This window comes from Fringilla coelebs (assembly GCF_963513975.1).
Source record: "Fringilla coelebs genome assembly, chromosome: 17".
Taxonomy (NCBI): Eukaryota; Metazoa; Chordata; class Aves; order Passeriformes; family Fringillidae; genus Fringilla; species Fringilla coelebs.
In genome coordinates, this window is record NC_140043.1 from 4,668,106 (window position 1) to 4,691,777 (window position 23,672).

Here is a 23,672-nt window from a genome sequence, read left to right on the forward strand (position 1 = left end):
GACTCCAAGGTACAAGACAGCCCGAAATTGCTTGGTTTTTTACACAGTGGAGAATGGGTGAATCCTAAACCCAAGGTCTTCCACCAAAAAGGGTAACTTTTATGAGTGAATAGTGAAGAAACAAAGGGAAGCTAGTGCCAAGAAAGAGCCCAAGGATACTGTCAGTGGCCTGTCCGCTGCCAGGCAGCCTGAGCGTGCACAGCTCTGGTGGGAAGGTTGGAAGGTGCAAGCCAGGAAGTGTCCAGGAGGATAAAATCATTTATACGGAGTCTCCCTGCTGCTTTCAGCAGCACGTAGGCTTGGGAAAACCCACAGCAAAATGGTTCTCCAGAAGCCCACCTGGAATCACCAAACATGTTGTTGTATCATACCAGAAAATTTCAAGTTGAGATGAAAATGTAGCACGTAACGTGACAGTGCTGATGGCATGAGGAACACACAAAGCAGTCCTACCTGCAGAGCGGTGAAAATCTCCAACAAAGCAGCTCTCCTTTTCAGCTTGTCACCAAAGCAGCAGGGTTGGGCACAGCTTCTACATCCAGCAAAAATTTTCATGTCAGTGTAGTAACTGATTAGAAGGTTACCAGGGCCCCAAGGGCACGAACCGTATCCTCCAGAAGCTGATTAGAACAAGGATGAGTTTGTGAAATTCCGTTATGGGAGCCGTGTCGGACTACAGCTCCCGACGTGCTATGCGGCCGGACTACAGCTCCCGGCATGCGCCGCGGCCGGACCACAGCGCCCAGCGTGTCCCGCGCTTGCAAGATGGCGGCGCCCAGGGGCCGCTCGGGCCCGGACAGTGACACCGGCTCGGACTCGGACAGCGGCGGGGAAGCGGCCGCGCGGTTCCGGGAGGCTGCCTGGGACTGCACCGCGCTGGCTGCGGCGCGGGCGGAGCCGCGCAGCGGTGAGAGGCGGCGGACAGCCTGGGCTCTGCTCCCCCGCTGCGGCGTGCCTTCCTCTCTCTTCCCCCTCCCGCCGCTCCGGTCCGGCCCCTCCGCAGCTCCTGCTGACCCGCGGGGATTCCTCTGTGCCGCGGTGCCGGGGTCAGAAGTGAAGGGGGCTCTGCCCGGCCCTCCCGAGGCCATGTCCGGCCTCCAGCCGGGCCCAGAGCCCCCTCCTTGCGGCCCTGGCCCGAGGGAAGTTCCCCTTTCCCCTCATAACTGTTCTCCCCCGCAGGGCTGTCTTGCAGGCATTATTCTTTATGCTCTAACATGTGGGGGTTAGAGAGCTCCTGGCCGCAGGTCTCTAAATGAGCCTTTGCTACTTTCTTTTCAGGGGGCTTTAGAAAGGATCGGTTGCAGCCTAAAGATCAGCCAAGTCTGAGGTATTTTTGCTTCTGGTTTCAGACTTAATGTTTCCCTGAAAAAAAATTAATGTGTAATATTTATGCTGCTTCTACTTTGTAGCTTGTGATACTTCATACTGAAAGGGAAAGTTTCTGTCTGGGGAATTAGTCCAACCATAATCTGAAATGATGCTTAAATCTGAACAGAATAATATGTTTTTAAGGGTTTGGGTGAGAGGGCCAGATGTTATGGGCTCGAAAGAGATAATCCTTGTTCTTATTTCAAACGGGCGTGAGGCAATTGGCCACCAGGAGGGTGACAATGAGCTCCAGACAACTCCAGAGTTCAGAGCACACGTTGCAAAGAAACTGGGAACCATGCTAGACAGGTATGCAAGCTTGAAACCTGTGTTCTGTGGGTCAGTTACACTGATGTGTTTCTGTGCTAAACCCAGGAAATTCAACATCTTGTCTCCTTCATGCCTGTACTAAATACAAGCATCCAATATTCTGTTATCTAACCTTGCTGTTGTGCTGTGCCCATCTGGTCAAAACTCTCTGTGCAGCACTGCTTGTCTCCATTTGCCTCTGTGGTGAACATCTTGTGGGGAGAAAAGAGGCTTTCATCATGTAAAGGCTGGCAGGAGAATCTTTGGTTTGTTCTGACAACCTACACCAGTACCTGATTCAGGGCTGTGCTGGCAGAATGCCTGGTACTGGGCTGCCACTCTGTCTATTGTGCAAGTATGGCCCTGGAGAATTCCTGCTGTTCAGAGCTGGCTTTAGAAATGCTGGTTTTAAACTGTTCTTGTGGCTTGCACTGCTGAGGAGAGAAGGCCTGGTCTGCTCTGGAAATAGGGAGCTGAGGCAGCCTCACTAACACAAAAGGATCTATGCAACATCTCCCCCTAGTCTTGTCTCCCAGAAATACCCAACTGTAGCTCAGTTTGCACAAACCTGTCTGAGATCTGACTGGGGTTTTCTGTTTAGTTTCATCACTGTCTTGAAGGACTCATCAGGACCATCACAGGCTGCAGTGGCACAGTCTGACTCTGAAGATGATGGTGAGTTCCAGTCTCAGCCATTGTGGCTGTTTGTGCCTGACAGGTGGGAGGGATCCTGTCCATCACCAGCTGTACTTCCAAGTGACTCATAAACATTTGCACTGAAAGAATTTCTGGTGGTGTCTGTGAGGGCTGTTACTCTGCAGCTCTGACCTCTGTGCCCCAGGTCCTCCCAAATAAATGCTGTCAAGCACTATGGAAATACAGAAACAGTGCTGAGCCTTCCAGGGAAACAGCAGTTGATTGCTTCCACCTCTGTTTTATATTGTGTCTAAAACCCCCCTTTGCACACTTCAGGTTTTCGCCTCTTCTCTTCCTCTGTCCCTGGCGACTGTGGGACGCCCGAGCCTTGCCCTGCAGCGAGGAGGAGGAGGCCAGTTAGCTCCAGGTGAGGTGCTGGCAGCTGCTCTGCTCCTCAGCTGCTCTTGCATCCCACATTTCAGAGGCAGCTGGGACTCCCACAAAGGAATAGGAAGCTGAAAAGCTTGAGAATTATATTTTTATGACTCCTATATTTGACTAGACCAGAATTTTTTTTCTTCTTTAGTGCTGGGGAATGAGAAATGTTTGTGGGAGATTTTGTTTCCCCTCCTAGTGTGTGTGAAGAACACACTGGCCTTCAGACTGCTTAAATGCAAACTGTTGGTGTGGGAGCCCCAGAGCCATTGGGTGCTTATTGTGTGTTCTCATCTCAGATTACTCTGCTGTCCAAGTTTTGGGTGAATTCAAGGCAGAAGTGCACCACAACTTCCTTCCCTCTTGTTACCTTTCCAGTGACACAGACAGTGACCAAGAGTGGCAAAGGTGCCAGGAGGCTGCCGTGTCAGCTGCAGATATTCTGAAGCAAAGTGCTTTTACTGCATTGTCCCAGGGCTCCAGCCAGGATCAGAGTCAGGGCTATGTGGAGCCCAACCAGAAAAAAAAGAAGAAGAAGAAAATTAGGAGAGAGAATAATAATCATGAGGAAATAATAGACCCAGCAGAGTGTGACCGGATCTGCAAAGATTTGCCTCGGCTGGTGTCTGCAAATGGCCAGCAGGAGAGACAGAACAGCAATCACAGAGACAACTCTGTGCTGCCAGGAGCTGTGAAAAAGAAAAAGAAGAAGAAGAAAAAAGAATGAAAAAGAAGAAGAAGAAAAAAGAATGATGATTTTGCTCTGCAAAGAGCAGGTGGTTGTGATGGGTGAAGGAAACTGAAAGAAAACCTAACAACAAGAGTTGCTGCAGATGAGGGAAAATTAATTGCCAAAGCATCTGTTCTAAAAGCTCAGTGGCCTGAGAGACTAATTAAGGGACTTCCTGTGCTCCTGGCGTCCCCGAGGAAGGGAACATTGTTCTCCTCACACAGCAGTTGACTGTGCTGCTGCTTATGCAGGCCCAATATAAAAGGATTAAATACTGTGCCAGACTTGCATGGCAGAGGGATGTGATCATGGCTGCATTCCTCCTGGTCTGTTCCTTCACATCTGAAACCCTTCTGGAGAAATTGTATGATGAATTGAATTTGGTTTACATGGCAACAGGTGATCAACTGCTTTTTCTCTTTGCCTCCTTGTAGACTAAGAATAGCTCCAGCCTGTGGGAGACTCATTTATCAAAAGCATCCTGTCAGAAATCAGGGCCCCTTATTTTTTCCCTGCAAACATCATAACAATCTGTTTTTGAAACCTGCTATGTTACTAATCCCTCTGCAATCTGCACCTCTCCAGGGCCCCTGCACATAAGCAGTGTGTGGTGAGCTGATTTCGGGGTTGGTGTAAATGCATCCTGCTGTTCCACTTGTCTCTGTTGAAAATTTTTTTTCATGTATAGTTTTTTTTATGGCATCTGTTGTTATTAAATTTTACTACACTCTTGGACCTACTTAATTTGGAATAGGTTTTGTACAACAGTGGCTTTCTTGCTGTATTCAGATTGTCCCCAGCAGAGACAGAGGTGGCTCAGGATGGCTTTTTAGTTGCTGGGTGATCAATGCTATGAAATTGCTACAGGAAGGACTTAAGCATAATTTAAAACCACCTTTCAGTCCTTGTTTGGGCTGGTTAACGACTTTTGTCTCCCTGAAATACTGTGAGTTTCGGTAGTTTTCACTCTTTGTCTGTTTATTCTTCACCTCCCAGTCTTTCAGGAGATTAACTGTTACTGATAAATGCTTATGTTATTAAAATTCCTGGGTTTGGGGAAATCCAACTTAATGGCCAATTCAGAAGTTCAGAAAGCCAGATTAGAGAAACCAGAAGAGTGAAGTGTATCTCTTTGAGCATGGGAAATCTTTGTAAGATTCTTGCTGGTTTTTAGTCAAGAAAACACAGCTGGCATCCAAAAATAGAAAAGCTAAGTAGAAACTTGGCTTATAATCTAACAGAATGTGCCAGCAGAAGTTACTTGTCTTATGTGCAGTTAAAACTTCAGTGTACTGAGCTTTAAACCTGGGCTTTCAGATGCATGGTGGCCTAAACATTTCCTTTTGCTTTGTTTTGGGTTTATTTTTATTCTAACTGGAAATTAGATATATTTGCAACTGGTGTACATGGGAAATTAGGAAACAATTCTAGGATAAAATTCCTCAGAGAATCTCATTACTGAAATTGTTGATGGTATCTAGAGGAAGCTCTTACCAATGAAGCTTTTCACAGACATCTGCAATTTTGAAATTCCCAGATATGATAACTGAAGAGTTCACTCTTGGGCTTTTTCAGTTCTCCCTTCCAGTCTCAAGGTTTTTCACCCATTTCACAGTTAAAAGAGTAGCTCGGATTCAGTCACAGACAAAAACCTGTTAGCTGGGGCTGTTTTCATGTCTGGCTAATGATGTATCAGTGATGTGGATGTTTAGAGTAAATAGAGAGGAATAAGTAGAAGAGGAATTACATAAGTAGATCCTTGGGACTAAAACTCTTCACTTAGTGCAAGCAAGACTCTTAGACCCCTGGCAGTTATTTGCATACCAAGAACTACAAATCAAGCCTACATGGAAGCTGAGAATGAGCCATGTTCTGTAAAATGAATCCAGGCTGGGTGTTTATAGAGAAAACTGAAGGAACCTCTACTCTGTGTGGAGCATGGGAACCTCCCAGGTGCTGGGCAGTGTCAGGGACCAGTGGGGAATGCCATCCTGCAAATCATTCAGCAGGTGAGGTGAGAATCCACAGGGTTAATGCTGAGAGCTGGAATCTCCTTGCAGCTGTTAAACTTTAATTTCTGCATTTAAAACAAAGCAGAGCTATATCAAAAACAACCAAGCCATTTCCACTAGGGTAGCATGATTTTAGAGCAGGTCATTTTTAACTGAGAATGTTTGGTATTTTGGTAGTTAATTAAGGATTTGTAGCTTGTCAGTGGTCCCATACTGACAGGTTTGTGCCAAGCCATTCCCAAATCTGTTTCTTGGTTATTCTCATTGCAAAGTCAGGAACTTCCACTGTTCTGTTATTTCTTATAGTTCCTGTTTGTGCTTCCTTGCAGCAAAGGAACAGAGTGTTTAAAGGTGGTGTCCCTTCTTTGGCAGCTCAGCCTTGCTCTTTCCCACATGACTTAGTCTGGTGCTGACAGGTTCATACAGGCCCAGCTTGATGAAAGCTGAGTGAATTCAAGTCCCATCCACGTCCTGACACTGTTGGGATTCCTTCTTGGGCAGCCACAAAAGGATGTCTGGCCATTCTGAGCTGGCTGCTAGGGTTAAAGTTTGCTGGAGGTTTTTTGTGGGGGGGTGGCAGTGGATTTCAGCAGTGCCAGCATCATCTTTCCATATTTTCTGTCTTGAGCCTGAGACTTTTTCTCTCTTGGAGGCAGCTGAGTAGGGGTTTGTGTGAGGCTGTGGTGGCAGACACGGCTGGAGTTGCACCTGGCAGGTTGGTTGTGGCAGTCACTCAGGAGCTACTGGTGGTGGTTACTGGGTGGAAGATGCCATCTGTGTGGAGATGAAGGTCTCAATGACGTTGTGAGTGGATGGCAGCAGCTGGCTGTGGCTGTTGGTGGAGTCAGAGCTTTGGTACAGCACCAGGCTGCTGGAGGACACTGCCAAAGGTACAGGCAGAAGTCAATTGCAGATTCTCATCAGTGCCCTTATTGCATGTACACCCCATTTCCAGCATGGCTGTGCCCTCCTGGCTTAGGGGCATAACTGCTTTTGTCTGTGTGTTTTGTGTGCTGCTAAATACCTGGCTTGGGTCCACAGCCAGCCTGAGAACATTGAGGGCAGCAACCTCCAGAGAGTTCAGTTCTAAGAATTCTAGCTGATGTCCTAGTTCTCCTCTTAGAACTGGGAAGACCCAGTTGGAGTCTTCATGAGGGAGTCTTGGGCTTCTCAGCCCTGAAAACTGCCCACAGGACTGGGTACTCATTTGCACTGATTTTTGTTGATACTTTTAAGGTATTTGCCTTTCTGAAGGGGCCAGATTCTGGCCTTACACAGACTCTGCTCTGAATCTTTTCCTTGTATTGACTTTTCAAACCCCTCAGGACACTGGCAGAGCCAATTTAGGGAATTGAGAGCCCCAATTACCATTTTCTAACTGGATTTTACAGTGTTGGCAAGAAAAACTAGGCAATACATGGCTTAAGAGCCACAATAGTGGCTGATGCTCTTACCAGCAGGGCTCGAGGTGAGGCGTGGTCCTGGCTGAAGGTGCTGGATTGTTGTGTCTTGGTTCTGTAGATGGATTGTTGGTGCCTGTGACACTGGTGTGTGCATCCCAGACTCGGTGTGGGTCTCTGAGTCAGGTGTGAATGCCTGGAGAAAAGAGAGTTAATAGTGCTTGGCTTCTACATCCCTTCTAACAGCTGTGAGAGAAGCATTGAGCAGGTGCAGTTTCTGGGGAGGTGAAATCCTCGTGGATGATGCAGTGAAGAACTTGCTGTAGTGCCTCCAGTACTGCAGCTGGCCCCAGCAGGGCCAGGAGATGAGAAAGATGCTTCTGCTGGGATGGCATAGACACACCCAAAAGCTCTTTGACATGCAAGGAGCTGCCTGCAGGCTGGTGCAGCTCTCAGGAGGGGGAACAAAGGCTAAAGAAAGGCTGTTACCTGTTTAGTTGGTGTCAGGTTGGTCAGGGCGCTGAGATTGGCTGTGTCTGTTATCACCATGGTTTGTGGTAAGAGGCCTGCATGTGTGTATTGAGTCACTTCAGATTTGGGGCCATAAAGAGCTGTACATGAAAGAAAACAACATCATGTGGGTGCTGGAGCTTTGGCTGAGTTGTTCCCCTCATGCAGTGGGACCTGCTGTCTGTCTCCAAAATGCTGGGAGTGGAGGGACAGGGAGATAAATGCAATAAAAAAAATTATTTTATAATTAGAGCAACAATAACAGAGGAGGAAAACAGAGTGCTGTAAGCCCAAGGACCCAGCAAATGCACTCAAGGAGCAGTGTCTTTATTTTTGTTTACTTAAGCAAATGAATTCATGTTCTTACCGTGAGGGTTCTGTATCTGAGCCATGGTGGCCATGAAGGGGCTCTGGTTGATGTGGCTCTGGACTTGCTGCATGAGGGGCTGCTGGTAGGATGGGTGCAGTTGCTGGGAGAACTGAACAGGCTGCAGGGTAGTGAGGCTGCTCCCCATGCTGTTTATTACAGGAACACTCTGGGGCTGGGTTGAGGCCAGGCCTGGAAAACAAGGACTGATGCCAGTGGTGTCCACACTGCAGGAGGAGTGGGGCTGCTCTGCAATAGGGGCATCTGAGACAGCCATTGGGGCAGCCTGTCACTGCAGGGGGGTTTTAGATCCTCCTTTTCAGGTGTTCCCTTGGTTGTCTGTGATTAAGGATAGATTTCATGCCTGTGAGAGCAAAGTGGAAATATCCAAAAATAGCATAAACCCACCTCTGGTTTCCAGTGTTTGTTCCTGTCTACGTTCCTGTGTACCAGTATAGTTTCTTTTCCAGTTCAGTGATCACCAGAGAGGCCTTGCTCAAAAATAAATTCAGAGCATCACCTCAGTGCCCAGTTAATTTACTCTTTTTGTTTTATGAAACTGTTGGCAACACAGACAACTAGGCTGTAGCTGTCCAGCCACGTGGAATGGAGTTTCAACTCTTTTTGCTAGGGCTGCCAAATTAAGGAGTTTGAATGAGTGAGACAGGTAGAAGGTTTCACACATTACTGCCCATTTCCCACAACTGTCCAGACCCTGTAAATCAGCAGGTCTCTCCAGCACTCCAGTTTGTTTTGGTTTGGTTTGGTTTGGATTATTTTTTTTTTTTTTTTGGTTTGGTTTGGGCTTTTTTTTGTTTGCACAGACTTCAAATCCATATAATAATCTTGGGAAGAAATGGAAATTAGTTCACAGCTGTCACCATGGAACAAAACAAGGCCTCTTTCTTCCTTGGAAGACAGTGTAAGAGAAGAGTATATACTTTATTTTCCTTTCCTCTAATGAGATGCACTTTGGCAGTAGACTAGTCTTGGAATGAAAAGAAATCTCATAAAAGTCCAGAAAAGCTGTCAAAGTGAAAAATAAAAAAAAAAATAGTAATTACTGCTGTGGATTCCAAAGGCATATGCTGCTCTTTGCAGGAAGTGGAACAGGATGTTTTGTCTTTCAAGCACTATGAACATGCTTTAATTTTCATCATTTTAAGGAAGTATTATATTTATATTTGGAAAGATGAAGAGCAGCAAACCAAAACATTGGCATAGGAATAGATTGTAAAAGTCCCTTACTCTCAAAACGTGGGTTTTGTGTTTTAACTTAATTCTACCATGAACGAGGAACATCTGTCTTTAATCCACTGTTACTCGCCAACAGCGCTGCTGATCTTTGGTGACAATTTCCTCAGGTTTGTATCACTGCCAGCTTAGTGCTAAGGCTTTGAAATGGGGCAGGTAATTGTGACAAGGAGAGGCAGCTGCTGCTGTGCAGGAAGCAGAGCCCTGCAGCCTCTACTCACCGATCACCAGCGTGGAGGCTCCTGTGTTGGTGAAGGCGGGCGCCAGGGACGGCGTCTCGCCCGCCCCGATGGCCATGACCCCCGGCAGGGATGCCATGATCAGGTTCTGGGTCTGCTGGCTCAGAGTGTGTGGGCTTTGCTCCAGGCTGTGCAGGGCAGTCAGGGTGCTGACAGGAGGGAGAGTTCCTCCAGGAGCCGATACCTGTGGGGAAGGAGAACCCTGAACGTGCCACCTGCAGCAGGCGGGTCCCAGAGCTGTGACAAACACCTTTCTTCGGGCTCTTCCCCCTGCTAACTGGAAGTGTTTCACATACCCTTGTCTGCAGTTCTGTGTGCTCATCATTAACTACCACAAGTCAGCTGTTGACATACTGAGTAAATCCCTGCTGGTTTAGTTCTTTCACATTTAAGAAATTGTAAGAATGAGATTAAGCCCACTGCATTCTCTATAGGGAGAAATCATCTTCTGTTTCATAGCTGAGGGCAGAAGGTGAAGCTCAGAGAAATTAAGAGGCTCGGGTAACTTCACATGGTAATTCTAGTAGGAGAATTCAGCACAGAACCCAGGAGTTCCTCTTTCCTTTAGGGACCTGTAGTCATAGTATTGTGGAAGAGCAAAAAAGCATTCTAGTGATTTGGCTGATAGAGAAAGTTAAATGCCTTATATTATACTTCTTTTCTCTCCCCTCAGACAAAAAGCTGTAAGGAGTCTTTAGTAAGAATAAGCACCAAGAGGTTAAACAGTGGGACAAACCACCTTGATATCAGTTTTAGAACACAAACACAGAAGATTTTCAGGACCTCGTGAAAGACTTATTTTCTTCAGCAAGAGACCAGAAAGCCAGCAAAGTGAGTGACTGATGAGATTTAAATCATACTTATTTTTAGCAACCTTAACATAGCCTCCAGCCAGCCTGTGCTAATGCAAACTTCTGCTGACTGTTTCTCTGAGAACAAGGGAACATGTGCAGACTGAGAATGATCAGTCATGTAGTTCTGATGCTTCTTTGTTAATGATGTGGGAAAAGGTCTGGTCAGATCTCAGAGGGAAATTGGCTTTGAGGAGGCAATCTAATTATCCAGTACATGTCTGCATCCAGGCTGTTTGGCTTCATTTTTACAGGTGAGCTAGATGTAAGTATGGGTCTGTGTTCTGGTAATCCCACTGGTCTGATCAACTCTTGGGATGGATAGAGTCCAAATAAGAGTTAGAGATGAGATGAGAATCTCTCTGTGGGAAGGAGGAGAGAGTAGGGTTTCCTGGGAAGAAGGAAATCTTGTCGTACCTTGAGTGCTGTGTTTCCAGAACAGACTGTTTTAATTCCTCATAAGGAAATGTCTTCTTGCTTTCATGCTCTAATACCTGCCCTCACCACAGTCTAGAGGGCACATATTGGTCTTACATGGTCAGTGCAGAGTGACTCTAATATAGCATATTGTTACATAACAGATTATGTAACAATATATTACATATGACTATGTAACATATGAAGGTGGGTGTAAGAACATCCTACAAAAAATACCTGTGAATAATTAATATTATATCCACAGGCAGATGGCCTGACATGTCCCAGTCAGCAGAACAGGAGTATCCCTCACTCACCAGCTTGGTGTCTGTGCTCAGCAGGTTCTGGCTGGGCTCCAGTCCAGGGGGAGAGACCTGATGCAGGATGGTTTGCGTGGTCACCATGGAGCTGTTCCCGTGGTGGTTGCTGCTGGAGGACTCTGCCTCACTGGCTGGCTGCTGGTTGTACCTCACTCCTGCATCACAACAGAAGGGAAACTGATTGTCACAAGTGAGAAACTGAGAAACCAAGGCAGGCACTAAATTTAGTTTCTCTGCAGGCACTTGGCACCAGATATTTGGGCAGGTACTTGATGGTCAGTAGGGGAACCAGAAGAACAGGCACTCACACCCTGCCCTGACTTCCCCCTGTAATTTGGTGTAGCTGCTTCCTCAAACACTGGCTGGCTGTGAGTGCGACGGAGCAGGAAACCATCTTCCTGCAGGGAGCAGGAAACCACCCCTCTGGATGTGGCTGTAGAGGAGTCTCTGTGAGATCCTCTCTTCCCAGAGCAACCCCCAGCTCTGGCCCGTGAAGCTGAAAAAGCTGTGCTCTTTCTGGGTGGAGGATGACTCTTTCCTCATGGCTAAATCCTCTGTCACAGTCTGATGGCTGGCACTGAAAGGTGTAAGGGGCACACATGGCTGAAAGGGCATGAATTGATTTCTGATAGGCAGTGATGACTCCTGCAACACAAAGTTTGGGGTTGATGCCTGCTAGCTGGGAGGCCTCACAGTAATTGAGAAGCTTTGGCTGTGGGTTTTGTTACTGAATTTTTTCCTCTTTACATTCTAGCCACTCTCCTCACCCAGAAACATGGTCTCTGTGTCACCTTTGCTCTTCCCCTGTAGCAAATCTGCTTTTTCTGTCTGTAGATTAATTTCCTAAAGGGCTGAACTTGGGTGACAGTTTGGGTGACTGAGTTGGGGAGGTTCAGATCTCTTCCAGGTCTCCCTCTGCTTGTTTCTTACCGTGAACTTTGCTGGGTGAGAGAGCAGGCGGCGGCTGGAGGGAGGAGGAGCTGTGCGGAGTGAGAGGCGGGCCCGAGGTGGGCTGCGGGCCGCTGAAGGTGTCCATGGCCAGCTTGTGCCGGAAAGCCTCCTCCTTCCTGCGATTGGCAAACCAGTTGTAAACTCTGACCTCTGTCACCAGGTTTGAGCCCAGTCCCTGGGCCTGAGATGGGGAAACACCTCTCTGAATACACTCTGCCCTGTTGGGAAAAGCACAAGAAGAGCCTTGCTGAGCTGGGCTTATTCAGAGACACAAAGTGCACAGCCCCGAAGTGGCTGTGGTCTGGTACGCTGTGTGGAAGGCTCCTGCAAGACCTGAGGCATTCCTCGTGCTCTGGACAAGGAATGATCAGTTGTGCATTTAATTCAAGCATAGCTGGTGTCAGAGGTGCCACTGAATGCTGTACCTTTGCCCTGCCTCCCAGTGGCACCAGCAAACACCAAAAATGCAGAGGGACCCTGCTGTGCCCCTCTTTCTCAAAGACACACAGCCACCCTTACCTGTTGCACTCTTCCACCAGTGCCTCCCTCTCTTCTTTGCTGGGGTTTTTCTGCCTCTCATAGGCTTGGAACAGGATCTGTTGTGAGGCAGGACCCCACTTAAAGCGATTTCTCCTTCCCTTCTTGGTGGGCAGGTCATCTCCCATGGGCTCATCTGTCAGGATACCCTGGCCAGCATGTGTGAATTCTGCAAGCACAAAGGGGCAAGGGAATTTTTTCCTTGAAAACAACAAGGAGTAAGGACAGGCAGAAGCCTTTATGACGCTGAGACAGGAGAGCAGTTGCTGCCGTACTTACGCTGGGCCACCTCTCGCTGCTTCCGGACATACCAGGTGTACAGGGCTGCCCGTTTTTGGGTCTTCATGGGAGTGCCCTTGTTGAGGTGTTGTGAGAGGTGGGATTGGTTCAGTCCTGTGGTGTCCACCACCTCACGCTGAGGGATGTTGTGCTGCTGGAGGTAAGACTTCACCATCTTTGCTACTCGCCAGGGATCCTCTCTGGAAGGAACAGAAAACATTTCTCAGGGAAGAGAGATCAAACACCTCCTCCCAGCAGACCTGGATTCCAAGGAAGTGCAGCAGTAGCTCCTGAGGGGCGCTTGTCAGTCCTCAACATCACGTTTGGTGAGGCCAGAGTGCTCATTTTCTGCAGGGGAGAGACAGAGAGCTGTTCCCCAGAGTGCTACCTTGCTCAGTTTTGACTCTGTATGCAGGGTAAAACTGCTTGACATTGGAGGTAAAGTGCAAAAGATGTAGCAGTGGCTTCCTTTGGAGTGCTGTCTGTACATGCTTAGGTCTGCCCTTAGGAGAGACTCTGCTTCCCAGGGGAATTTCCCAATACACAGAGGCAACCTCTCTCTTCCCTTTCCCTACATTACTTTTCTTCTCTATTCCCCTCTCATTAAAGCAGATGGGGCAGATGTACTGAGTTTGCCAAGACAGATTGATTGTGATACTAGACTGAACTTGACTCATGCCCTGATTCTGGTCCAGGTTGGGTTGCCTTGCAATGATTCAGCCAGTGGAAACAGGCTGTCATTATACTGTGACATGACAGCTCTGTATGCATATATATATGACAAATCATCCAGAATTATGTTCCTACACATCTGCTACGTGTTACTCAAACACATTGGTTCACACCTAGATCTACTCAGAGCTTCTAAAAGCAATATAGAACTACAGGGAAACCACTAATTCCTCCTATTGCTGCCCTCCTTTGGGTAACAGCTGAGGGAATAGAACTATTTGAGACCTGCTCACAAAATTTCAGGAGCAGTGTGAGATTTTATAATTGATGTGATCCTCTGGGTTTTATGATATCCAGTTAGAATATCTGTTAAGGTTCTTGAGGAAAATAAAGAAAACATGACTGTGACTTTATGTGTATTGATATCACCCCAGCTGAAAGTCACAGTAGAAATAAAGATGTGAAATCCATCAGTCTAAATCCAAGCAGTGCCAGAGCACCTCTGCAGAATAGCTCACTTTGGACAGGAGCATCCTTCTGTGCCTTCTGTGTGAAATGTCTGGAGGAAATGGTTTGCAGTGCTGTAGGAAGACACTGGTGTCATATTCAACACCAGCATCAAAGGAGCAGTGGGGAGGAAACGAGGTGCCTGGGATGGTGCAGAAACTGTCACAAGAGCACACATGTCTGAGCAACAACTGTGCTGTTCCTGGCTTTGTTGACTCAGGAGGTTGCCAGAGGCTGCACGGTGATAAGGAGGACAAAGTCCACACCTGTTCTCTCAGTACAAACACCCTTATCTCTGTTCCCCTGCAGCCCCTCTCCCAGGGGCTGCCTAGTCCAAGGAGCAAGCTCCACAGCAGTTAAAGTGTGACACAAATGGTGTCAGTTATAGCTTTTTGAAAACCGGCTTAAAATAGAACATTTGTTTCTCTTTTACGTTGGAGCTATTGCCATAGAGGCTTCTGATTTTTAGCATCTTCCCTTAACTATCTTTGTCTCTAAAAACTTCAAATTGAGCTGAATTTAAGAAAGTTTTTCTTTCCTCATGGTTGTGTTTGTTTGTTTGTTTTCCTCCTGCTGCCTAAACCAGTCTCCTGCTTTTCTACTTGTGATAGTCTGGCCAGCACCTGCACCCTGTGTTCATTGTCCAAGTCCCTGTATAGAAGAGAAAAGGCTCTGACTGGGAAGCTGGTCTCTTTGATTTGAGTTCTGGCTCAGATGGGAAGAGGAAAGACTGTGTTGCCACTGATGGAAGCCTCTGTTATGTGTTAGTTCCTTTCTGCACCCCAGTCGAGTCAGTTTTGTCCTCCCCTGTTGAGATCCTCATTTTGTGGCAGGAATAAACCAGTAGGTTCTGTGAGTCTCCTCACAGTGGTTAAAGGCTTGTAGGTTTTGTCTTCTTTTGACTCAGCAGGGAGCTTTGTGATGCAAAATAGTGCAGGGAATCTTAGCACAGTGTGATTTCCTAGGACAGCTGTACGAATTCCTGGCTACTGTGTTCATAGTCAAAGGCCAGTCTGCAAAAGCAAAGCAGCAAGTACTTCAGGCCCAAGGCTACACCACAGTCCAAGTGATGACAGTCTGGCCAGCTGAACCCTTGCTCAGATACACAGTTCCACCTGCAGAGCCTCCATCACAGGCTAAGATGTCAGAAGTTGAAACCTCTTCTCTTTCACTGGCTATAAGAATATCTTTGACTGTCAGAGGGGAGGATTTCACTCTAAACTGAGTTCTCCTGCTTGTTGTTACAGCCAAATCTCAATTGTTTCAGTGAGTCAGAACTGCACTAAGTTTGCCTTGCTCAAGCTCTCCTTCCCTATCTCCAAGACTGTTTTCTGCTTTTTAATTTTCCTTTCTCCTCAGATGCAAACTGTCTCCCCAAGGTCTCATTCTCCAGGGTGTAATTTCTCTCCTAGTTGATCTCACACAGGTAGCTTTTACTTCCTTCTTCTGAAGTCTTGTTCTCCTGCTCTCAGTTGCTTATTGCCATGAGAGCATAGCCCTTCTCCATGGCTCATCCCCACCACAGGGGCCAGGGTCCTCTCTCCATGTCAGCTTCCCATTTTCTTAGTTCTGAGGTCACTTTTTAAGGGCGTTTTCACCTCCCTTTTGTTACCTGAACAATAAGTAACCCAGGTAGTTAGTTATAAACTCAAAGGGAACAAGAGGCTGGTTGATAATTTATAGCAACATCTCAAATTTAAATGGAAAGTAAATATCAAGTTGTTAGCATTAAAGAAAACCCATTCCAGAGAGCTGGAGATGTAACATTCAGGGGACCTTCTCCCTCCTTCACTCTTCCTGACTTTTTATTTTTCCTTTGTTCTTTTCTTTCTTCTCCTCTTCCTCATTCACTCTCTCTTCCTTTCTTTCCTGTTCTGATTCTCAGGTGGGAGAAGCCTTCATTTCCCTGAGGTGGGTTCTGAATTGCTGCTTTGGACCAGACCCTGCTCAAGCAGAGGTTCAGAGCTGTGAAGTGCTCAGGACCATCCCCCGGCCCTTTCCTCTGGAGCTGCTCCTCAACTCAGTGCCCAGCCTGGAGGCAGGCTGGGCAGAGGGAAGGTAAGACCATCCATGCTGGCAGGGTTCCTTTCTGTTGAACTTGGCCTGGTTTGCCTCATCTTGGTTTATATGTGGAAATGAAAGGGGTGTGGCAGCTCCATCTCCAGATTCCCCAACTAGAGCCGTTCTAAGCAGGGGGAAAGACTGGACCTTTGTCATTATATATCTTTGTTTTCTTTTTTCCTCCTGGAAAGCATGCTTTTATCCCTGCCTCCAGGGGAAATCTGTTGCTTATCTCAATTTCTCTCTTTCATAGTGGAATTTCAGCCCTACAGGTGGATTGTCACTATACCTCTCTTCATTTGCTTTACCTGCAGTAGTATAATCCCTTCCCCCAAGGTAGCCTCCTTCTTGCTTTATATTCTGGGAGTTTCTCCTCACAGCTCTACCTCTCTACTGAGTCATTTATTTCTTATCAGAGATGCAATTTGTTTTGTGTGTGGATTGATATGGAAAGAATGTTTTTATTCAAACTGTAAATCTACAGGAGATCAGTGAGACATATGAAAGGACAAAATGAAATTGTGTTAATTCCCCACTAGAGAAACCTTTATCTGAACTGCTTTTAGCATGTTTTCTCTGTAGGGACAAAATCTAATCAACACCCATGGGTGCACCCAGTCCTGTGGGTGTATCTTCTCTGTCCTACTCAGCTTTGACCAGAGTTTTTCAAACTGGTTTCAGCCTCAGTGGTCTTGTGAAAACATAGTTGGTCTCTTGGTGCTGTCAATTTTTTTCTCTTTCCAGCTCCTGGAAAGCCTAATAATGGACACTTTCCCTGATTCTACTTTATAAAACAATGGCTTTATAAGCAGTGGCTGCAGTTAGCACAAAGACTCTCCTGTATCAGCAATAGCTGCCCACAAGTCAATCTCTCTGTTAAAATTTGTTCTGCAGACCAGGAATTGTTAATAATGCCCAAAGAGGCTTCTGTCTAAAGGGAGAGTTCCTCTATCTGGTTTCTGCATTTGAAACCCTTGTGTAGATGGTGAAATAGCTTTGCAAGCATTGACCTTTTGCTGGGAATCCCTGGGCATGGGGATTCTTGCCTGCCTTTCTTTTGTCTATTGCTGGAAGTAATTTCTACCATAGACTGTTCTGCCCTGCTTTACAATACTAATAGTACTATTTTAAGGACATTACTTTAAGGCATCTATTAATAGAAAGCTTTGATCTTAAAACCAAAAAAAGTTTATTAGTAGGTAAGAACTTCATAGGTATTATCAACCCCTGCTACTGGTTCAGATGCTTTGAACAGGTTTTTAGACACTGTTGATTTGATGAGAAATGTGAAACATGTCAATACAGGCTTCCTACTCTTTTCATTTTAACTTGATTCATTTTGATCTATTATAGACCTCCACTTGTAATCTTTTTCTGAAACTGAGGCTTCTGGTGCCCTTATATTGTCATCAACAGCAGAAGTGAATTGCTGTATCCTATGGTGGGGGACATGGATGACAGAGATCTCTGATGTTTCAGAGTAAAGCCTTTGTAATTAAGAGCCAGTGTGAGGCTTAGGAGATCCCTGTCCTTGCCCAGTCTCCTCTCTGCTGTCTCAGGGGTTCAGGTAGATCCTAGAATTTGTCTGTACCTCAGTTTCCATTTGTGAAATGGAAATGCTGCTCAGCAGACTGACTGTCAGAGAGTGTTAATGTCACAGCTTTGGGAGAGAGGTAAGACTTGTGGTGAGGCTGGTAAGCACAGGGAAGACTGGCAGCAAGATCCTAGAAAGGCAGGGAGGATCAGAAGCCAGAAATGGTGCTGAAGTGAGGGTGACAGGAAGGAATTGCCTCCACCCTGTTCTTAGACCACAGCAGATGTCACTTCAGTCCTGCTTCACCCACTCATTAGAGAAAAAGGGACAAAGCCAGGGAGGTCTTCCTCAACTTCCATGGCTTCCTTTCTGGAGAGATACTTGACAAACCATCAAAAGTTAATGATCAAAGAGCTTATCAGGGTATTTTCATCTATAAATTTATAAGACAAAAGAGAAATAATAAAGCCATTGGATAATTAGTAACTAGCCAGGGCCCGCCCGGTGCCACTGGGCTCAAACTGCCCCAAGACCTGCACGCAGACTCAGGAGGATGAGAAGGAGACAAGGATGAGGGGAAGAAAAAGAGTGGGAGGCAGGGAGAGAATCAGCCAAGGAGACAACAAAATGGGAGGAATAGCAGCAGAAACAATAGTGAGGAGAGAAGGGAAATAGGCAAAAAGAATCTGGAAGATGTAAAGGAAGTAGAGAAAACTTAAAGATGGGGAAGAGCTGGAAGTACAGAAGAAATGAGACATACTGGTCCAGGGAGAAGACAAAATTAATGGGAATGTTTTCCCACACAGGTAAGAGCTGATCCAGTGAATTTTCCTCTCTTGTGTTCTGCAGAATCATCAACTCCCAATCTGCCAGGGAGCTTTCTTTTAAGGATTTACAGTGAATGCTAACTCTTGTCCTGCTCTTTTCTTAGCTCTGGCCTTTTGTGGTGGGATTTGATGTTTGCTTCTGCTATTATATTTTCAGTCGTTTCCTTTGCACGTGAAAGAGGGTGATCAGAAAGCCTGAGAAATTCCCTAGCTGGATTTTTAATGAAGATTTTAGGTGCAGGATGTTGCTGCACCTGTGTCTTCTATCAGCTTGTCATTTCAAAACAGCCCTAAAACAGTCAGGAAGCTGTTGTGATGGATGGTAGGATGGGCCTGATCCTTGCTTGGACAAACCTCTTGGGTCTCCCATGGGCATTGTATCCCAGCAAGAATACCAAATGGGAAACTGAGTGAATGCTTCTCTGAGTCTGTTGAGAGGCTTATTGATTCAGGGAACTTCCCCTGTCTTTTGTTCTCAAAAATGCTTGTATGCAAAGGCAAATTTGTGTGGCAGCAAACCCAGACACTGTTGCTGTGTATGTACTTTGTAACTGTGACAGACAGTGGATGGTAGAAGCAGAGAGTTCTGTCCAGGTTTAACCTCTGCATGTATTTGGTGTGTGCTTTTTACAAGAAAAATCCCCACCAAAGTCAGGGGACTTCACACTCAGAAGAACAACAAGGACAAGGTCTCTTGATTTGGCTGTGGCCAATAATCTATAGCAAACCCCAGTGAAATTAAAAATATAATTCTCTTTAAATACAGCAGGGAAATGTTACAACTTCACTGTATCATTCATACAAATACAGCACCAGCTCAGAGTGACCAGGTTGTGGTTTTTTTTAGTTCCTGATGACTGAAATTGTGAACTGTATTAAAAATTTAAATCCTAAACCCTAACATTCAGTCAAAGAGATGAGAGCTGTACAGGCCTTGGACTATTCTGAAGCCTGATGCTATAAGCATGTCAAATATGTAATCAGGCTCCATAGCTTCTTTAATGCATTTTAAGTAAGATAACAGGAAAATCTGAGCATTTATAGAGCATTTGGGGGCTGCTAGTCCTGGCATGGATGAAGACTGTCTCTGTGCAGCTAGATCAACTGTGAATGCTAGGGATACTGAGGAGAAGGGGAAAGAAAAAGAGATTTAGAGGGAGAGTGCAAGGAAGCAGCAAAGAGGAGCAGTAAATCTGTCCTTACTGTAATAGTCTTTCCACCACAGCCTTCTGGTGAGCAGCCTCCTCAGGGCTCAAGTTTTCCAGCTCCTTCATTATTGGAGGGGTAAATTCCTCTCCGTCATCTGAGGTTTCATCTTCTGATGCCCTGGACTCCCCCATTCCGTTGGGGAGGTTGGGGATGTCGGGGCAGGGCTCCCCTTTCTCACTCTGGAGGGCATTGATAGCGCGCTGGCTCTCGCTCTGCAGCCCGTAGGGTTCCGCTTCGCTCAGAGCCTTGATCAAGGTCTCCTTGGTCAGCCCCGACTCCAGCAGCGCTTCCAGCAGCTCCACTTGGAGATGAGTCAGCTTGGAGACCATGGTCTTCAGCCTGGTGTCCCTTGGGTTGGAATTTCGGGTTATCCTGCTTCCAGCTTCCCTACACCATGGTGCTGAGGTAACGCGCCCGACTGTCAGCAGAGTGGGCACAGCACAGCCTCCCGCCTTCGCACCCCCCAAAAAAAACAAAATACAAAATTGAGCCACTTCAGACCCCCCACGACTGTCCTGAGCCAGTGCTGATAAAGGGACCCTTGGCTATCTGTTTACATTGGAGCAAATGTAAATTCTCCAAGGTTCATATTTATCTGTGTGCTTTAGCAAGTTACTGAACTTTGGACTTCAGCACTGCCGCAGCAGTTCACAAAGTGCAGAGGGAGAGAAAGCAGGGGGAGGGGGAAAGGGAGGGAAGCAGGAGAGAGAAGGAGAAGAAAATGAAGGGATTAAAAATCTGCAGCATGGAAAAGTGAGTATGGAAAGAACACTAGGAAGATGGGGATGGAGAAGCACAGCTTACTTCTGGCCCCATTAGTTTTGGAGAAGGAAGGAGGTGGAGTACCCCAAAGGAGGAGCTGTGCTGGGCTGTCCATGGCTCAGGACAAGGTGCTGCTGTTGGAATATCACAGAACCTGCTTAGAGCTCTGGCAGTGGCGAAGTACAGCCAGTGTCAGGCCCTGCCAAAGGCTTTGGGCTGGGAGAAAGCCACGCTGGCAGCTGCACTGGTCTTTGTGCAACCCCAGGCAGAGGGGCAGGCGACCACTGGCTTTATGTGAACCTTCCCAAACCTCACAGGGTGTTCTGAAGCTCCAGCTGATTTCTCTGGCAGAGCATCATGACTTAAGTGACTTTTTCATTTCTGGCTTTGGCTACTGGGTATCTCGATGTGCAAATACCAGTAGTACCTCCATTTTACCTTGCCGTGTTTATCGCTCAGCTCTGAGCAGGAGCAGTGTTCCCACATAATCTGGGGGATGGCAGGGCTTGCCCCTCTGAGCTTGTGATTCACGTATTTGATAAAGGGTAGCCCTGGGTGCTGGGTCATGCTCAAACCCCTGCTCTATCATCACTGCCCTGCTGCTTCTGATGAGTGCTCTGGGCAAGCTTGTGGTTCCCCTTTACCATCTGCCTCCATCCCTTCCTGATACCAGCCCTGCTCTGAGGTTCTGCTCCCACCTGTTGGGTGATTTCCTAAAACATGATCCCTGGCTTGGCTGGAATTGCTTAAAACAATACTCCAGGAATCTTTTTGACTAAATTCTTTTTTCTGGTCTGAAATGTTATGAATGAATCTATCTACTTTGAGTGGCTAAATTAGGGAGTAACTTGATGTGCACATGGGGGCTCGATGCACGAGTGTCTCACACGAGTGACTCCTGGGAGGATGTAAAGCTGTTGTCTCAATGGAAGCTTGCCAGGGGCAGCTGCCTGTGTCTATACACTCCCATCAGCCTGAGCTAAACAGAGCCTGGTAGGGCTGTCCCCAGACTGGGCAGTGTCCCAAGACAATGCTGCAGAGGACCTTGGCTCCTGTTTTCCCTCCTGGGCACCACTGGCCAAGCTCTCCAGGCTCCTGAGTCAGCAGCTGAGGACAGAGTTCTTGCAGAGGGACCCTCCTCCCTCCAGGCACCGGTGGGACTGTGTTAACTCTTGCCTTTTATTTCAGATCTGGTCAGTGCCCAGAGCACCACCTCCCCTCCCTGCAGGGCGTTAACAAAGCTCTAATGGATTCTGACGACTTTGTGTGGCTAAAAACGAATGAGAATCCTGAGTCCATGTAAAAACATTTATTTGAAGAATTGTTCATGTGAACATTAATGTAAAGACAACATCAGCTTCTAAAGATGTTTTTGGGATCATACTCTTAATAAAGAGTTGTGCTGGTTTTGCACCCATCACAAGAGTATTTAAAGAATGGTGAGCATTTTTGGCATTGTACTGCCAGTGTGTTGATACAATTTCCATGCATTTTATTTGTTATTACAGTTTTCCTTTATTCCCTCCCCTCAGGTAGACATGACAACATTAGTGGCTGATAACAGTAATTTTCAATTGTAATTACAGTATCCAACCATAACATACAGTTTCTGCATGATATGTCCTTATAATTCCAGGATTTTCAAACAGACACAGCAGATTGCGGCGCTCTTGCAATATGTGACAGAGGAGATGCTGTCATTCTGTGTTACTTATTTTTGCCTCTCTTTGGCATGGTGATCTCTTTTACATACACCAAGGTGAAAAATATTACCACTGTTCTTATTAAAAAGATTGTCTATATTCTGTTGGTGTATAAACCTAGTGAATGTTTGAGGGGGGATGGGGAAGTTTAAACAAAGAATAGCAATATTTGTCAATGGAAGCTGTAAAGAGAAGAAAGCATAGCAACAAGTTATGTCTATATTATGTGGTTTCAAGGATTCCTTATGCACCCAGAAGTCCTGATGCTGCTGCTTCTGCTTGCCTCGAGGACCTCCAGCTGTAGAAGCTTTTTTTTTGAGACCAGTGAACTTTGAAGTCTATAAAACCAGAAATGCACATCTGTTTGTATGATAGGACCTCCCTGAATGCTACAAGTGGATGCCATGTGGAGAATGCTTAGCTGAACAAGGAAACATTTCAAATACTGAGGAGGAGGTAAATATTCTCTATCACTTTATCCTGAAGGAATTTTTCCCTTGGTCTATTGGAATTGTCCATTTTAAACTATAGGAGCCTGGACAATTAGCAAAAAACCAAATGAACTTACCCACTTTCATCTTTCCATTCATTGGAGCCTGCCAGGCTGTGCCAGTGAATAGCTCAGCCCCACTAAGTATTTCAGAGCCTCATTGCAGGAAAATCAGTGAGCTTTTCAGTGTTTCTTAAATGTTAGAAATGCCTAGTGATCAGACTGAAAGATTCCTGTTGTGAATTAGCCAGCATCCCTATTTTATAGCCTGGCACTAAGGATTGCAATGTCATATTGCTCAGATTTTATTACAAGTGCAGTTTTGAGGTGATGAGAGAATAGCAGAGGTCAAGGGTAGAAACTAGATTATAGTTTTATTGGAGGAAGAGCTCAGTTTCAGAGTGCCATAATCAGGCAATGTTCTCCTGTAGCTGAATTGTACTCAGGGATTGTGCCTTGAGGATGAATATTTGAAATAAGGGAACTTGTGTTTCCTATATCCATTTTTATCTATTACCAGTGCTTACTCTATGTTGATTTCCTTAATTGTAACCATTTCCCAGGCCACCACTTGATTCTCAAGTCACTCTGATTAATATGATCTTGATCATTGTAACAGAGGAAACTTAAAGTTTGAAGACACCAAGAGACACCTGCTTGCTTTTCCCATGTTTGCAGTATTTGGTTTTGTATTAACTGTTCCAAAGGAATCTCTTCTCCCCTGTATCTAATAAAGTGAGTGAATTACTTAACACTGAAAACACTGCATGAAAGTATGAATGGGTACACAATAGGAACATTATTCTGATTTTACTTGTACTGGTCTGTATTCTGCTTATTGCATTAAATAAGGGCAAACCCACAGTAAGGGACAGCAGAGTCCTGTGAACCTCATGGAAGGCAGAATAGACTCCCAAACTCCTGTATCAACACCATTTTTACCTCTGATGTTTTAATGTACTGAATTATATCTATTATGAAGTGTACATGATGAAAAACACAGTAATTTACTGGTACAATGTGGATTTAAGGAGCATACAGAGAAGGAAAAAAAGCCTACATATATTTATGATAAAAGTGCTACTAGAGGGAGCCCATGTAATTCCCTGAATAGGGTGGTAAAATTGCCATTGGCAAATGAAACACAGAGAAATGGTTCTTTTAATAATTCTTTACCATTTTACTGTTCTTCCTGCTGCGACTGATAAATGCTTTACTGGCCTGAATGACATTAACATAATCCCCTCCTTGAAATGTGAGAGCCATTATGATAATTTTCACCCTTATTTCTG

At 46.0% G+C, this 23,672-nt stretch overlaps 2 protein-coding genes across 7 annotated transcripts; one reads left to right on the top strand and one right to left on the bottom strand.

The window, feature by feature from the left end:
* Window positions 1-702: 702 nt before the first annotated feature.
* LOC311160362 (protein CUSTOS) lies at window positions 703-23,017 on the top strand. 5 transcript variants are annotated; one of them, XR_014616578.1, is made up of 9 exons: window positions 766-907; window positions 1,279-1,326; window positions 1,578-1,677; window positions 2,279-2,352; window positions 2,650-2,740; window positions 3,127-3,877; window positions 15,680-15,852; window positions 21,376-22,346; window positions 22,944-23,017. XR_014616578.1 is itself a non-coding variant. In XM_084217086.1 (6 exons), the coding sequence occupies exons 1-6, from the start codon at window positions 718-720 to the stop codon at window positions 3,473-3,475; spliced, it is 852 nt and encodes a 283-aa protein (XP_084073212.1). In that variant the 5' UTR covers window positions 703-717; the 3' UTR covers window positions 3,476-4,249. The 5 variants fall into 5 exon arrangements, 1 of the variants encoding a protein (XP_084073212.1); XR_014616580.1 differs by lacking the exon at window positions 22,944-23,017 and having other exon boundaries at window positions 21,376-21,626; window positions 21,824-22,718; XR_014616579.1 differs by lacking the exon at window positions 22,944-23,017 and having other exon boundaries at window positions 21,376-22,718.
* Window positions 6,244-19,981, bottom strand: HNF1A (HNF1 homeobox A; the record flags this gene model as incomplete). Of its 2 annotated transcripts, none has more annotated exons than XM_084217085.1 (10): window positions 19,420-19,981; window positions 12,616-12,815; window positions 12,319-12,505; window positions 11,779-12,017; window positions 10,846-11,003; window positions 9,243-9,444; window positions 7,768-7,959; window positions 7,380-7,501; window positions 6,945-7,086; window positions 6,244-6,371 (listed from the first exon to the last, which is right to left on the bottom strand). In XM_084217085.1, the coding sequence occupies exons 1-10, from the start codon at window positions 19,752-19,754 to the stop codon at window positions 6,244-6,246; spliced, it is 1,905 nt and encodes a 634-aa protein (XP_084073211.1). In that variant the 5' UTR covers window positions 19,755-19,981. The 2 variants fall into 2 exon arrangements, with proteins under 2 accessions (XP_084073211.1, XP_084073210.1); XM_084217084.1 differs by having other exon boundaries at window positions 10,846-11,081.
* Window positions 23,018-23,672: the final 655 nt, after the last annotated feature.

Coding starts and splice junctions, on each gene's coding strand:
- LOC311160362 (XM_084217086.1), top strand. CDS start 718: ATGCGCCGCGGCCGGACCACAGCGCCCAGCGTGTCCCGCGCTTGCAAG. Junction 908..1,278: donor GCGGGCGGAGCCGCGCAGCG/GTGAGAGGCGGC, acceptor CTTTCTTTTCAG/GGGGCTTTAGAAAGGATCGG. Junction 2,353..2,649: donor GTCTGACTCTGAAGATGATG/GTGAGTTCCAGT, acceptor TGCACACTTCAG/GTTTTCGCCTCTTCTCTTCC.